This window comes from Lynx canadensis, chromosome D4 (assembly GCF_007474595.2).
Source record: "Lynx canadensis isolate LIC74 chromosome D4, mLynCan4.pri.v2, whole genome shotgun sequence".
Taxonomy (NCBI): domain Eukaryota; kingdom Metazoa; phylum Chordata; class Mammalia; order Carnivora; family Felidae; genus Lynx; species Lynx canadensis.
This window is the reverse complement of record NC_044315.2, coordinates 73,471,910-73,485,533: the sequence shown is the minus strand read 5'-3', so window position 1 is coordinate 73,485,533 and position 13,624 is coordinate 73,471,910. Positions and strand designations below refer to the sequence as shown.

Below are 13,624 nucleotides of genomic sequence, written 5' to 3'. Positions count from 1 at the left end.
ACTTTTTAAAAGGTCAATAAATCATTGGTGATGTCTCCAATGGAGAATAAATGAATATGAAAAGCTCTCCCCCTGTTATGAAGCTGACAATAATAATAACTACCATTTATGGAGTACTCACTGTGTGCCAGGCTCTGTGCTAAGTGCCTTGGACAGGGTATCTTATTGAATCTCATTTAATCATTACAACAACCCTGCCAGGTAGGCCCCATCAGCCTTTCTTCAGAGAGGACTATGTGACTTGCCCGGATCATTCAGTTAGGAAATGGCAGAGCCAAGATTCAAGTCTAGGTCTTCCTAACCACAAAGCATAGGCTCTTCGATTAATAGAGCCAAGATCAGATTTGAAGAGACTGGTCCTTGACCAACATGCCCTTTGACCCAATGCCCCCGGTGTTCTGAAGCCAGTAGGGAGGCTGCATCTGTCCCATGGATTTGCAGGGATTGAAGGATACCTGTCCGGGAGAATGGCGACTCCAGGACCAAGGACTACGTAGGACAATCCCACCAGGGACCTACTGCTGGGAAAACCCAGCATGCTGCCACCCAGGCAAGTGGGATTTTCTAATGAAGTGGGAAAATCTCTCCAAATCCTGACTCCCTTGCCCTGGTTTCTTTTTGGGTGCCCCCTGCATGTTAGACAATGAAGATAAACCGCTTGTCAGAAGTTCCAATTAAGATGTGAGTTTGGGGTTCCCCATGGGGACCCAAAACCACCATGTGGAGCCTGTTTGGGGCTACAGAGCAAGCAGGCATCTTGTCTTCCTGTTATAGACATGCCTCACGAGCAGCAGCCCTGTTATGAGAAAAGAGAGGCTTCTGGATGCCTGTGAGCTCCAATCTCCCAGCCCCTCTGGGTCAGAACTCCTGGTGCTTTACTGAAATAAAAGGCCCCTGGATCAATATCCCTTCATCAGCTTTGGAGAGCTAGGTCACAACTCCCTGGAAGCCAATAAGCAGAAGTGCTTTTCTCTACGAAAACAAACCAGACTGGCAGGAAGCTCTCTTGGCATTAAAGAACCCAGAGCTTGATTTCAGCCCCTACCAGAGAGAACTGGAATCCAGAGGGGTGAGGCTGAGGGGCCAGGGCTCTGGCATTTCTCAGCCTGGTCCACAGCTCCTAGGCTGTTTTCTGCCTTTGCCAGATACTTCCCATGCCTGGTGGAGATGTGCCAACCCAGGGGAGGACATCTAATGCCTTTCTGGCCCTCAGGTTGCCACTGTAGGCAATCGAGGTCCCCAGCTCAGCTCCAACAATGTCCACTGCCCTTTGGAACTCTCTGCTCTCCCCTGAAGCTAACTGGTCAACTCTGTCATCTCCCCCAGTCATCTGTTCACCCAAGGGGACACTCTTGAAGGCCTGCACCTCTTTTCATAGCCAGGAAACAAAGGAATGATTTTTCAATCACAAGCCACATACACATTCCTTCCCAAAAGGGTGTACTCCTCTTGGCCAGCATAGACCATGCCCTACCCCAGCATCTTGTCCCATAAGACTGGCCCGTTCCCCAGACTGTGAGGTGGGACCGACTCAAGCAGAAGCAGAGGACAGAAATGGGTCTAATGAATCCTTGCTTGGAACAGATACTGCCCCTGCTCATATTAGCAGACACCCAAGGTCGGGAACAGAAAATTTGCGGAAAATTTAAGTCATCGTATGGCTCAGTGGCTCTCAACTTTTTCACAGCCATGGACTTCTGTGATTAAACCCCTGGTCTGAAGATATTTTTGTCTTCCAAAGCAGTAAGTCATTTGCCTGATTTTGTTCAGCAAAGGGATAGCACTGCTCGTATGAGCTTCTGAGCAGACTGAAATAACCAAGAATACCAACCACATTATTCCAGCCCCAAACACGGACACTTAATATTTTCTTTAGCCTGCATTATCTGGCCCAGGTAAAGATGCAATTACCTTCAGGCCTTTTAAAACACTGACAAGATTCTGTAGGAGGGGTCATGGGTGGTACTTCCGGGAAAGAGAGGAAGAAAGAGGCAGGCACAAGAATTGGGGAAATCTCCAGAAGGAGGGCTACCAACTAGGTAAATAAGGTGATGCACAGCTGTCCGGCCACACCCTCTCTGGGAACCCCGCAGACGCTGGTGACCAGAGGTTCCTCAGCAGGGGATCACAACGTCCTTCTGTCCCCTCTAGGCACTTCTGTGCCCACTGCTCTTCCACGCAGAGGTGAGAGGCACTGAGGTAGGGACTGTTGTCCCCATCGTACAGGGGGAGAAACCTGACAAGGACTACTGTACAAGATGATGTGGAGCCTGGCACCAGAACCCTGGACTAGACCCAGACCAATGTCGTCTCACTAGCACCAGGCCACAGAGCCCTCTCCTCTGATCCAGGGGCAAGGACTCACCTCTGCTAGATACAGCACACAGAATTTCAGGTCTTCTGAAGAACCTTGGAGGAAACAAAAAGTAAGGCTTGCATTAGAGTTGGCTGCAGAGTCTAAGCAGCTTGCTCCAGTAATGCCAGCTGCCTTGCCCAGAAGCCTGTATGCAGTACTTCCTGGAAAAAGAGGAGGAAAGAGGCAAGCACAGGGGACGGGGGAATCTCTGGAGGAAAGCCCACTTAATGGCCAAGCAGACTGAGGCACAGCAGTAAGGCCTCTGTCCACAAGTGGGCCTCACTCAAGGAATGCTGAGGTCCCACCCTCATGAGAGGCAGCCAGGAGCACCCTCTGGGCATCAAACAGCCACATGCGGGGACCCGTCGTCCACCTTAGGAGGCCTCCGTCTTTCCCCGCTCCCTGTGATGAGAGACACAGAGGCAGCACACATTTGGGTTTTCCTTCAAATGCTCCCAACTGCCTTCACCATTTTGAAATTCAACAAGGAGCCACACATTTGCTGGATGGACCTAGGAATGTGTGGGCTGTGCAGTGAGCTCCCCAATCATGGGCTGGCTGTCACCCACAGATGGTTTCCCAGCCCAGGACCAGCCCCCTGGTGTTTTCCTGGAGTCCTAATCTCAAATCCCAGATTCAACCATCCTCCACCTCTCCACCTGGGAGGCAGCTGGGAAGGACCATCAGGCTCTCTGCTCCTGCAGCAGAAGAGTGAAGGAAGAGCACCTACAGAAGATGTATTTAGGCAGGGTGCTTCAGAAATGCAAAGATCAAGAGAGGCCCCCAGCCTGTTGGGGACGGCTTCTTGGAAGAGGATCCTCTGGAACTCGAATGCAAGATGGGAAGAAAGGACACTCCGGGAGGTGGGAACAGCATGAACAAAGGCACGTAGGTACAGAAGCACACGGTGTGGTTCGAGATATAGCAAGTGTGAAGAAGGCCTGCTCCTCCCTGACCGTTGTGGGCTGCTCCCCGGACCCTGGCATTACTCCCCACCAGGGCATTCTTCTGGGCACAGGCCCGGCATGGTTGATTTCCTGAATGTCAAGCAATTGGCCTCACTGGGCAGGGTGTCATTTTGAGAGAAAGAACAGTACAACACGTGTAACGACACACACGTACGGTGCCATGCACCACCCACGGTGCCAAACGCTGTCCGCATATAAGCTCAACCCTTGTAAACACCCCTCCGGGGCAGGGGTGATTGTCACCCATGATTCATGTGAGGAAACTGAGGCTCAACATATATTTGAATCAAAGAAATTGCCCAGTGAACCAAAACGTGCTGCAAAGTTAAGGTGACAAGGTAACAGAGACAGTCAGTCAAGCCAATTCCTAAGAAAAGGCCCTTGTGTGGGTGAAGGCCGGTCCCCTCCGGAAGCACGTACATGGGTGGTTCCCTGGGCAAAACTATCCCTAGGGCCAGGGGTGCCAGCAAGAGCCAGATAAAAATAGTTCATAAGTGAGGTGCCTGGCTCGCTCAATCAGTAGAGCGTGCAACTCTTAGTCTCAAGAGTCATGAGTTCAAACCCCACGTTGGGCGTGGAGCCTACTTAAAAAAAAAAAAAAAAAAAGTCCGTAAGTAAGTAGGGGGTTCACTTTGGACTTAGAAGAAATCCTTCTACTTCTCCACATTTAAAGGAGGGTTTAGAGGGGTACCAGGCAGCTCAGTGGGTTAAGCCTCTACTGAAACTCTTGGTTTCAGCTCAGGTCACGATCTCATGATCTCAGGGTTCATGTGTTTGAGCCCTACATCAAAGCCCCAAGCTCTGCTTGGGATTCATTCTCTTTCTCTCAAAATAAATAAGCATTTAATAAAAAATAAATAAAAGAGAGTTGGGAGAGAGAGGGCCCCACCTAAAGGGCCCCATCATGTTTCAGAAACCTCTCATTTGAGGGGCACCTGGGTGGTTCAGTTGGGCTAAGTGTCAGACTCTTGGTTTTGGCTCAGGTCAAGATCTCATGGTTTCATGAGTTGGAGCCCCGCGTCGGGCTCTGGGCTGACAGTGTGGAGCCTGCTTGCGATTCTTTCTCTCTCTCTGCCCCTCCTCCACTCATGCTGTCTCTGTCTCTCTCAAAATAAATAAACTTAAAAGAAACCTCCCATTTGAAAGCTTCTGCCAACTCCTTGCCTTGTTGAGGATGGAGACAAGGGAAGGTGGTTTCTTTTGTTTAAGAAAACATACTTGGATGTCTCCTTGACTTTCCAGAAGCAGATCTGAGTGCCAAGGGGGAAACAAAAAGCTCTATGTAAGAAAATAACAGAAATTTGGGTTTTAGATGCTGGCAGTGAGAGGAAAGAAGGCTCTAGAAGGGAGGGGAAAGCCAAGGAAATGGGAGTCTCAGGGAGACAGTAGGCCGAGGTTGGGGGAAACTCAGCCTACTACATACCCCTAATGGCTAGGGGGTGGTTGATGATTGCTTGACAACTTTTCCTGTGCTGTGACACGCCCTACCACCACCCTCCTACATTACCCCAAACCTTCACTGAAATCCACTGCACATCACGGCCTTGTGCTGGCAGCGCTCTGAGAGAAGGACGGAATGGGGTCAGTGCTCAGCATGTTTCACAGCCTCACAAAGGGACAACAAGACTCGGGAGCCCAGGGTGCCAGGAAGGAGCCCCAGCTGCAGAAAAGCAGGCTGCGAGCTGGAGGACCCAGGAGAGCAAACTCGGCCATCAGAAACCCTTCTGCAACATCAGACTGGGCTCTGGGCTCTCCAGAGTATGGAAACGGGGTGAGTGTAAAGGACAAGGGACACAGAGGCACACAGGTGGGTTTTCCACCCAACGTTCCAACTGCCTTTACCATTTGGAAATTCCACAAGAAGTCATCGGCTCCTGGGTGAACCCTGCTTCCCGCCCCCCCTCCCCCAAGGATCGTGGGCCATGCAGAAAGGGTCCCAGAGGCACACAGATGGCTTCCCCACCCAGGTCTGACCCCTCTGTCATGTTTCCAGAGCCCTCTCAAGCCTGGTCTGAGATCCCAGACTCAGCCATTCTCCAAGCCCTCTCCACCCTGCGTGACAAGCCTGGAGGCATGTTGTTTCCATTTTCCAGTTGCAGAAACTGAGACCCAGGGAGAGAAAACAACGTGCACAGGCATGCAGTAAGTAAGGGGCAGAGCTGAGATTTGAACCCAGGACTGCTGCCTCCGAAGCCTATGTTCTGACCACCGCATCACACTTCTGCTCCCCACACTGGCGCCACCCCAGAGATGGGGGTGCATCTCTTCCCCTGTCGTCGCCCTGGCAGCCAGCACTGAGGTGAGCTCTGAGGATGTGCTCGGCAATTGTCAACTGACTAAATTTAACCCCAAGGCAGTCCAGCAGCTGGGACCTACGCAGCTGAGTTCCCAAGACTGGGCTCCTGGCCCCCCGGGGTAGATGGAGAGCCCAAGAATCAGCTGGACATTTCCAGGCCATCCTGAAAGACCAGAGCAGGCCAGGAAGACACCCAGTGGGTGGGATGCTGGCCGCCTGGAAGGTAGAAACACAAAGACCAGCAAAGCCAGTGGGCGGCAGAGACAGGAAGAGGCCACAATGGGCCCCGGATGACCGGAGATGTCCCGATTGTTAGCGCCAGCTCTCCGCCTGTTCCCATTACACTGCCGTTCGGACCTGCTGAAGCTTGGGGGATGCTGGGCAGGAGGAGGGCAGGTCTAAGTGGCCACCACCAGCTGGGAGCCCTGGAGGAGAAGGTGCTGCTCCCCAGCCCCCAAGCTGGGCAGCACTTCTAGTCTCCTTCTAGTCATTCGTGCATTCCTTCACCTAATAACCATTCACTGGGCACCCACAATGTCTGTGCCTTGTGCTAGACCCTGGGAGGATGCTTGGCCAGCAGAGCTAAGCTCCATTCAGGCAAGTCACACACGGGAGTCATTGGTCCCTGGGTGGGATAGATTCTCCCCCGCCCCCAGGAAAAGCCCTCGCCAGCCCCAGCCTGCAGGAAAGGCCAGTGTGCTCCTTGTTACCATCTTTGCCCCCAAGTGAACTTGCCACACATGTTGACTTGAAAGGGACACACCTGCGAGGCACAAGCAACATTAATCAGAAACCATTCTGCCACCAGAAGCTCCAGCTGAGGTCCTAAATGGATCTCTTAAGGGCCTCACTCAGGCACTTGCTACAGCAGCAGGTCTCTTTGGGCACCAGGGAGATGGCAGGGAGTTAGGCGCCAGGACCCCGGACCCCACAGCTCCAACTCCGACTGCAGGAGAAGGGGACACTGAACTTCTGCAGACCCCAGGACCCACAGCCTGTCTCCGGGGCATGGGGGCAGGGGAAGAGGCAGGGGGGTCCACCAATGCCTGGAGAGAAATGTAAGCGATGGAATATGCACCCGGGTGCTCAGTGTCACTGAGCCATGTCCCCGGAGAGCCGCATTTGCTGTTAGCTGGCTGGCACCTGCTGCAGAAGGGCGAGACAACGTGTCTGCACCAAACCATCTGCCCCGCAAGCCCAGGACAGGCACACACGTGCACATGCCCCACACCCAGGCCAACCCGATAGGCTCTGATGACCGCGGTCATCTCTCCTGAGGAGTCCTGGCCTTGGCCACCTTCAGCCCACCGTTTTCAGGGAGAGGATGTGGTCTCCGGCTCCAGGAAGCCATGCCTGCACAAGGCTGCTGTTCACATGAGCTCAGCATCTGGAAGGTTTCTCTGCGGCGCCTCAGGCCCCACCCCACCCACTCTGACCAGCTGCCACCCGGTGGAAGATGGGGCTCACCCTGGTCTGAGGGCTCCAGGAGGGGAAGATCCCACCAATTCCCAGCTGAGGCGACCCACCCAAGGATGGAGGTAGGACATATGGGCACCGTCCAGCATCTCACGGCAACCTCAGGGTCCGTGTGGGGATGTCAGGGCTGGGGAAGAACATAAAGGGCTGGCCCAACCCTTCTTTCACAGAGACGCCGGAGCCCAGAAGAGGCAAAGGGCCAACTGAAGCACGTTAGCAGCAAAGCCGAGCCCAGACTCCAAACACCCAGCTACTACCCTCGGCTCTTCCACTGCCCTCTTCTCTCTCCCACCCACCCCCCACCCAAAGCACAGCCAGTTTGAGCCCCTCTTCTTTCCCCTCCCTCCTTCAGGAAGCTGAGCAGACAGACGCAGGGGCCCAGACCCGAGCGAGGAGCAGGATGAGCACAACTGAGTGAAGGCTCAGTTCTTACAACCAGTCAGCCCATATTACCGAGCAGCCCACCCCTGACCGGGCCCTGATGGTCTGAGCCCACAGAGGAAGGGCCTGCCCAGCGAGTGCCTGTGTGAGTCCAAGCGCAGGGGGGTGGCAGGGAGAACGGTGTGAGGGGGGGAAGCCGGGTATGAGGGAAACAGGGAGGGGCAGGGAAGCTAAGGGCAGAGTCCACTGTAGCTCTCACCTGCCCCCTCCCGTGGGCACCGGGGAGTCAGGGTCCCAGCAGAACTTGCTCAGAGGGTCGCTCCTCACCTCCTTGGTCAGGCCCAGCCGCCCCAAGGAAAGGGCTGCCCCGGGAGAGGCGACTTGCTTTTTGTCCCCCCTCAGGGACTGCCCTGGGCAGTGGGCAGCAGAAAGCTCGAGACAGAGAAGGAGAAGTTGTGAGCGACTTCCTGAGCGGGGCAGCCCGAGTGGAGGTTCTCACACCCCCTGGGTTTCTAAGGAGGAAGAACAGTGGGGGCGCCGAACACACAGGAACACAGGACAGGTCTGCAAACGGGCAGGAAGTTTTCCTGGAGCAAAACCCGTCAAAACAGAATTCTTTCGCTGGGTAATATTTTCCTCCCTGCCCCTGTCGCCCATACTCAAACAGGTCTGTTGTTGTTTTCATAATCTGCGAGAGGAAATCGAGCCCCTTTCGGCAGAGACTTCAGGCACCAAACCAAATCGCTCAACAGATACTCCCAGCTGGCTTCCCCTTCCCCTCTTCCTCCGAGTGGAAAGTTTGCGGGAGACGTTCGCGTCATGCTCCCACGCGCTCCCTGCTCCTGGGGCTCTGGCCTGGGCGACGCAGCTGGGTGGCGACGGAGTGGGGCACGCCCATTGGGGTTCTGTGTGGGGAATGGGGGCGGCAGCTAGCACGGCCTGGGCACCTGGCGTGGGCCGGGCATTCTGCATATGACCTAATGTAATCTTTTTTTTTTTAAGTTTTATTTATTTTTGAGAGAGAGAGAGAGAGAGAGAGCGCATGTGCATGAGCAGGGGAGGGGCAGAGAGAGGGAGACACGGAATCTGAAGCAGGCTCCAGGCTCTGAGCTGTCAGCACAGAGCCCGACATGGGGCTCAAACCCACAAACCATGAGATCGTGACCTGAGCCGAAGTCAGATGCTTAATCCACTGAGCCACCCAGACGCCCCTGACCTAACTTAATCTTCACAGCAACCTACTGGTGGCCCCACTTGCATGTGAGGCAACAGGCTCAAAGAGGTTGAGTAAAACTTGCCGAAGGTCAAAGGTGGTGAGGGGCAGGACCCAGGTTTAAACACAGGTCTGTCTGAGTCCAAAGCTCTTCCCACTCCACTCCACGGCCTCCCTGAAACGTGCCCGGGACAGAAACCTCCCAGCAAAGCTCCGGGGGTACGGTACAGCCTAGAATGGAAGGCAGGTGTCGGAGAGCCTGGCGGCTCGGGGGCAGGGCCTGACCCGACTACACATGCTCAGATGCCCCATGGCTGGCTGGCAGCCCCACTGTCGGAGGCACTGATCCGAGCTGGGCATCCGTGCCACCCAGAGTAGTGGAGCTCGGGGCAAGTGGGAGGGAGTCCGGGGCATCTCGGGTCCACACCTACCTTCCTGCAGCTTCACACTCTGGAGGTAGAGGGGGTTCCTCAGGACGTTGCAGCGGCCCGGCTCATCTTCCTTGGTGAAGAGTAGCAGATCCGAGTAGGCAAATAGCGTCACCTGCATCGTGAAGGAGCAAACACAAGCGGCTGTTCTGCTGTCCCAGAGGCCAGGAGCCACAGCCTCCCCAGGACGTCTGGGCAAGGGGTCCTTGTCATCTCGGGCAGAAGTAGACTATATCAGACTCTCAGTGTGGCGTCGGCCAAAGGCAGACACCTGATCCACAATCAGACTTCCCCTTCTCTCTACGGTGTTCTACACCCCCACTCCTTATAGTGGGGAAAACAGCATAACACAAGACCCTCACCTTTGGTGGCAGATGGCCCCTGCAGGTGTCTCCACAGCCCAACACCCCCCCACCCCCAGGCCATCTTTCTGCCTAACTGCCCCTGGAATCTCCAGCCCAGTGCCACTGGCTCACTGCTGGCTTGGAGCCACCCGTGAGCTGAGGGATGTTTGCACATTTGCTCGGATTCTCCTCTAAACGTCTGGCTGAAAGAGCACAGTGCACTTGGAATCAGAAGTCCTGAGGCTCCTACCCGACTCAGGAGCCGTGAAAATTTGGTTAGGGTGTCTGAACCCTCAGCTTCGGTTTGGTCATCCATATAGACACGGGACAGCCCCTGCCCAGGTCCCTCACAGGCTTCTTTCACGAGCCCTGTGTAGACTGTGAATCGAAGCATCATGCAATGTGAGTCCTTGCTGTCACATTCCTCGCGGATAATTTTAACTGCATTAATGCATAATCGGTTCAAGAAAAAGCCAGTTACTTACGCGCCAGTACAGACATGTATGGAACTTTTATCTCTTTTTTTATGCACTAGCTGCTCCAAAAATAAAGGAGGAAGCTATTTTTAGACATTATAGGTAAACCAACAGGCATGCTCAGCATAGTTTCATGCTAAAAAAAACCCACTTGATCCCCAAATGCCACTGAAGATTACACTGCTCTCTGTTTCGTAAATCCTGCAGTGGCCTTTAGTTAAAAGCAATAAAGATCCAATTTTACATTCTCCGAAGAGGACAAAATATTACTAGTTATGTGAACTTCCCTTGGAGGTGTCACAACCTGACATGTCACTTCTCGTGGGGTAAGAAGAGTCAGCCAGAGGGCTTCGCATGCATCCCCGAAGGCCACAGCCAGCGTGTACTGGACGGTTGCTGGAGTTTAAACAGTCAACATGTTGACATTTAGCTCTCAGACTGTTAACAGACCTAACAGCTCCACCTCTGATGCCCTCTCCTACAGAAATACTTACGAGGATATATTAATGTGAAACCAGAAGGATGTTCTCAGCAGCATCTTTGTAATAAAAAAGTAAAGAACACAGATGCCCATCAAGAGAGGGTGGATAAAATAAATTATTCCCCCCTTCCCATGGTAGAATTGTATGCAACTGTGAAAAGAATAAAGGAAAGCTGTCCGGGCAGAAATTGCGTGGGCAGAGTGCCCACCCTGCACTATGTAAGTCAAATAGTGCAATGTGCAAGAATGCCTCCAGTTTAGTCCAACCTTGTAAAATGGAACTGTCAATTTGTACTTTTGTCTAAAATACTCACCACCACACTCTTCACTCTGGGGAGTAGAATTTCATACATTTCTGTTTAATTTGCACTGTATTGCAAGAGAGTCTATTACTTTCGAGATTTAAAAATATATAGGGGCGCCTGGGTGGCTCAGTCGGTTGGGCATCCGACTTCGGCTCAGGTCATGATCTCACAGTCTGGGAGTTCGAGCCCCGCATCGGGCTCTGTGCTGACAGCTCAGAGCCCGGAGCCTGTTTCAGATTCTGTGTCTCCCTCTCTCTATGTCCCTCCCCCACTCGCGCTCTGTCTCCCTCTGTCTCAAAAATAAATAAACATTAAAAATATATAAATATTTTTCAAAGGACCTCTTGGCTTCTTGAGCACAGTGCAAACAGACATTTGAAGGCATCTGGGTCACAGAGACAATAGGGGTGTCCTTGAACAGGAGGCTCCCAGTGGCTCCAGCTTCTCCAATGGGGACCAAATCCAAGAGCTCAGGAGCCCTGGGCTGGGAGGGATCCTGGAAGTGACTCTTTCCAGCCCCCTTCCAGACCATAGTCCTGACCCACCACAGCCCAAAAGAAGCTCCCATCTGTTCAGTTCTTTCTTTCTGCTCAGTGCGTTTTCACTTGTAAATAACATGACTGCCTTTATTTATAGATGAGGACCCTGCAGCTCAGAGAGGTTAAGTGACCTGTCCAAGGCCACACAGCTAGGGCCATTGCCGAGGTCTAGCTGACCCCAAAGCTTTCACTATACGGAGAGGTAGCAATAGGCCTACAGCTGTCCTGCCCCTGAATGTGAAAGAATCCAAACAGAGACCAAAACAGAAAAGCAAAGGAGACCAAAACTGAAGTCAAGGGAGGGGAAGAAGATGATCTAAGAGCTGAGAAGGATCTGAGGTGCTGATTCTCTGAGCAAACCTAGAGGCTTTCCCACTACAAAGAAACCTGGCAGTCACCTCCAGACCCATGGGGAAGCTGGTCGGGGAAGGGTCGGAGGAGGTGGTCTGTCAGGAACCTAATAAGTCAAAAAATGTCCCAGGCTCTGAGAGAGCTGGGTGGACGGCAACGGGAGAAGAACCACAGGCAAGGTGAGAAAGCTCCAGGCCACTACTCTGGCCCCGATTCCCAGAGCTGAGAATGTGGTCTAGACAGGAAGTGATTAAGGCATGAATGAAGAATTTCCCCAAAGGTCGGGTCAGGGAAAGGACAGAGCTGGCACACAGCAGGAGGCAGGGCAGAGGGGCAAGCGTGCCAGGGGAGGGCGGGTGGGCCTCTCTCCCAGGTCACCAGCACCGTGCTGGCCTTCCTCCAACAGAACCCACGGTGGAGTGATGCCCATCTCCACGGCCCAATTACCCCACTGCCTTCCACAAAAGGCCAGGGGGGCTGCCAGGCGTCTTCCCCACACAGGTTCCAAGGGCACATCTGTTTTCCCAAAGGGTCAAGGGTTGAGAGATTGCTCGGTTAGGAAATCCTTGCGACTTGGAGGGTCACTTCTCCCAAGCAGCCCTAATCAAGTTTTCTCTGGAGATCTTGCCTAAAGGCAGGGTTTGCCGAAAAGACCTCGGTGCCTTAGTTAATGGTAAACTCAGTGAGTCAGTGCATAAAGTGAGGGTGTGTCAATCCTGTGCCCCTGTGACCTCTAGCACAGGGCCTGACCACACAGTAGATGCTCAACAGCTCTTGTTTGAATGTGTAAGCGAGGCTACTCCAGAAGGCTGATTTGATCTCAGGGCCCATTAATCAAGTGTGTGACTTCTGGGAGGAGGTATGATGGGGGCCGCTCAGTGCGATACTGCATCAGCTCACAGACATTAGCACACAGGAGGACGCTTGGAGAAGAGATGGGAAGAACAAGGAGGAACATGCCAGGAATAAACGTGAGGGCAAGGGAGAACTCTCTACAATCTAGCACTTTCCAGGAACATAACCCATGCCTGGAGAGGCTGCCTCTACAGATCCAAAACTGGCTGGAAAGCCATCAGCTGGAAAGTTACAGGGAAGCCATCAGAATGGGCAACTTCTGAGGGCACAATCAATGCTGCAATTATACAAACTTATCCAAGCCCCTCTTGAATTGGTTTAGACTTTTGACCTGAAGATACCAAGATCCATGTATTTGCTTCCTAGCATATTTCATGAAAAAGACATATATTTATTTTACTTGTCTTTGTATCGCTTCTTTCAATCTTCAAAAGGGATCTCTGATCTCTAAGTCACCAAAGATTCAGTAGACAAAGATTTTCTGGACAAACTGTGACTATAATCAGACTGTGGCTCCAACCATGTGCTTGCCAGTCTGTTTTTAAACAAACGTGCCGGAGGCAGCACGGGATCATGAAAGTGCTGCTGAGCCAGAGAGCAGAGACCCTTGAGTTCCAGTAAATCTCCCTAGAGCCTCAGCTTCCTCATCTGTAGAATGGGGACAACTGCGCCTCTCAAAAGGATACTGCAAGAGCTAATTTAAGATCTACTATGTAAAATGCGTGCACAGTGAGAATACACAGTAAGTGCTCGGTGTTTGAGCACCTAATGGCAAGAGGACAAACAAGAGAGCAAATCCAGACATACGTGTGTATTTCAGGATGACTGTCATTTCTGCCTTCCTCTGGGTCTTGTGGATTTACAGCCACACCTTACTTTCTGACCGTTGGCCACCTGACTTAGCTCCACCACACTTACTCACCAAGCACAGTTCCAAGTGACTTCTTGTTCCTAAAACTCAAATCCCCCCTCACCAAGACAGAGTTTTACTCTCTCACACGCAATTCAGAAGATATGCAAAGGTTCCTAAGAAAGGTCCCCATGAGGAAGCTCAAAGCCCGTGTGGGAGAAATAAGCATGCAGTCTCCCCAGGGAGTTCCCGTGAAAAAGAAAACGCTCATTTGGAACATATGAGTTCTGGTCCCCTTGTTGAAC

The 13,624-nt window shown here is 52.7% G+C and overlaps 1 protein-coding gene across 6 annotated transcripts in view; it reads right to left on the bottom strand.

Moving 5' to 3' along the window:
* Positions 1 to 13,624, bottom strand: part of RGS3 (regulator of G protein signaling 3) — a 122,355-nt gene that overhangs the window by 59,898 nt on the left and 48,833 nt on the right. For 4 of the 6 annotated variants that reach the window (XM_030293556.1, XM_030293554.1, XM_030293561.1 and 1 more), the window contains 2 exons: positions 9,122 to 9,233; positions 2,366 to 2,409 (listed from right to left, as the gene is read on the bottom strand). In XM_030293556.1, the coding sequence (XP_030149416.1) occupies positions 2,366 to 2,409; positions 9,122 to 9,233 (156 nt within the window). Of the gene's footprint in view, positions 1 to 2,365; positions 2,410 to 7,736; positions 7,779 to 7,804; positions 7,893 to 9,121; positions 9,234 to 13,624 lie in introns of those variants that run through there. The other 2 variants (XM_030293562.1, XM_030293563.1) reach the window with 2 other exon arrangements.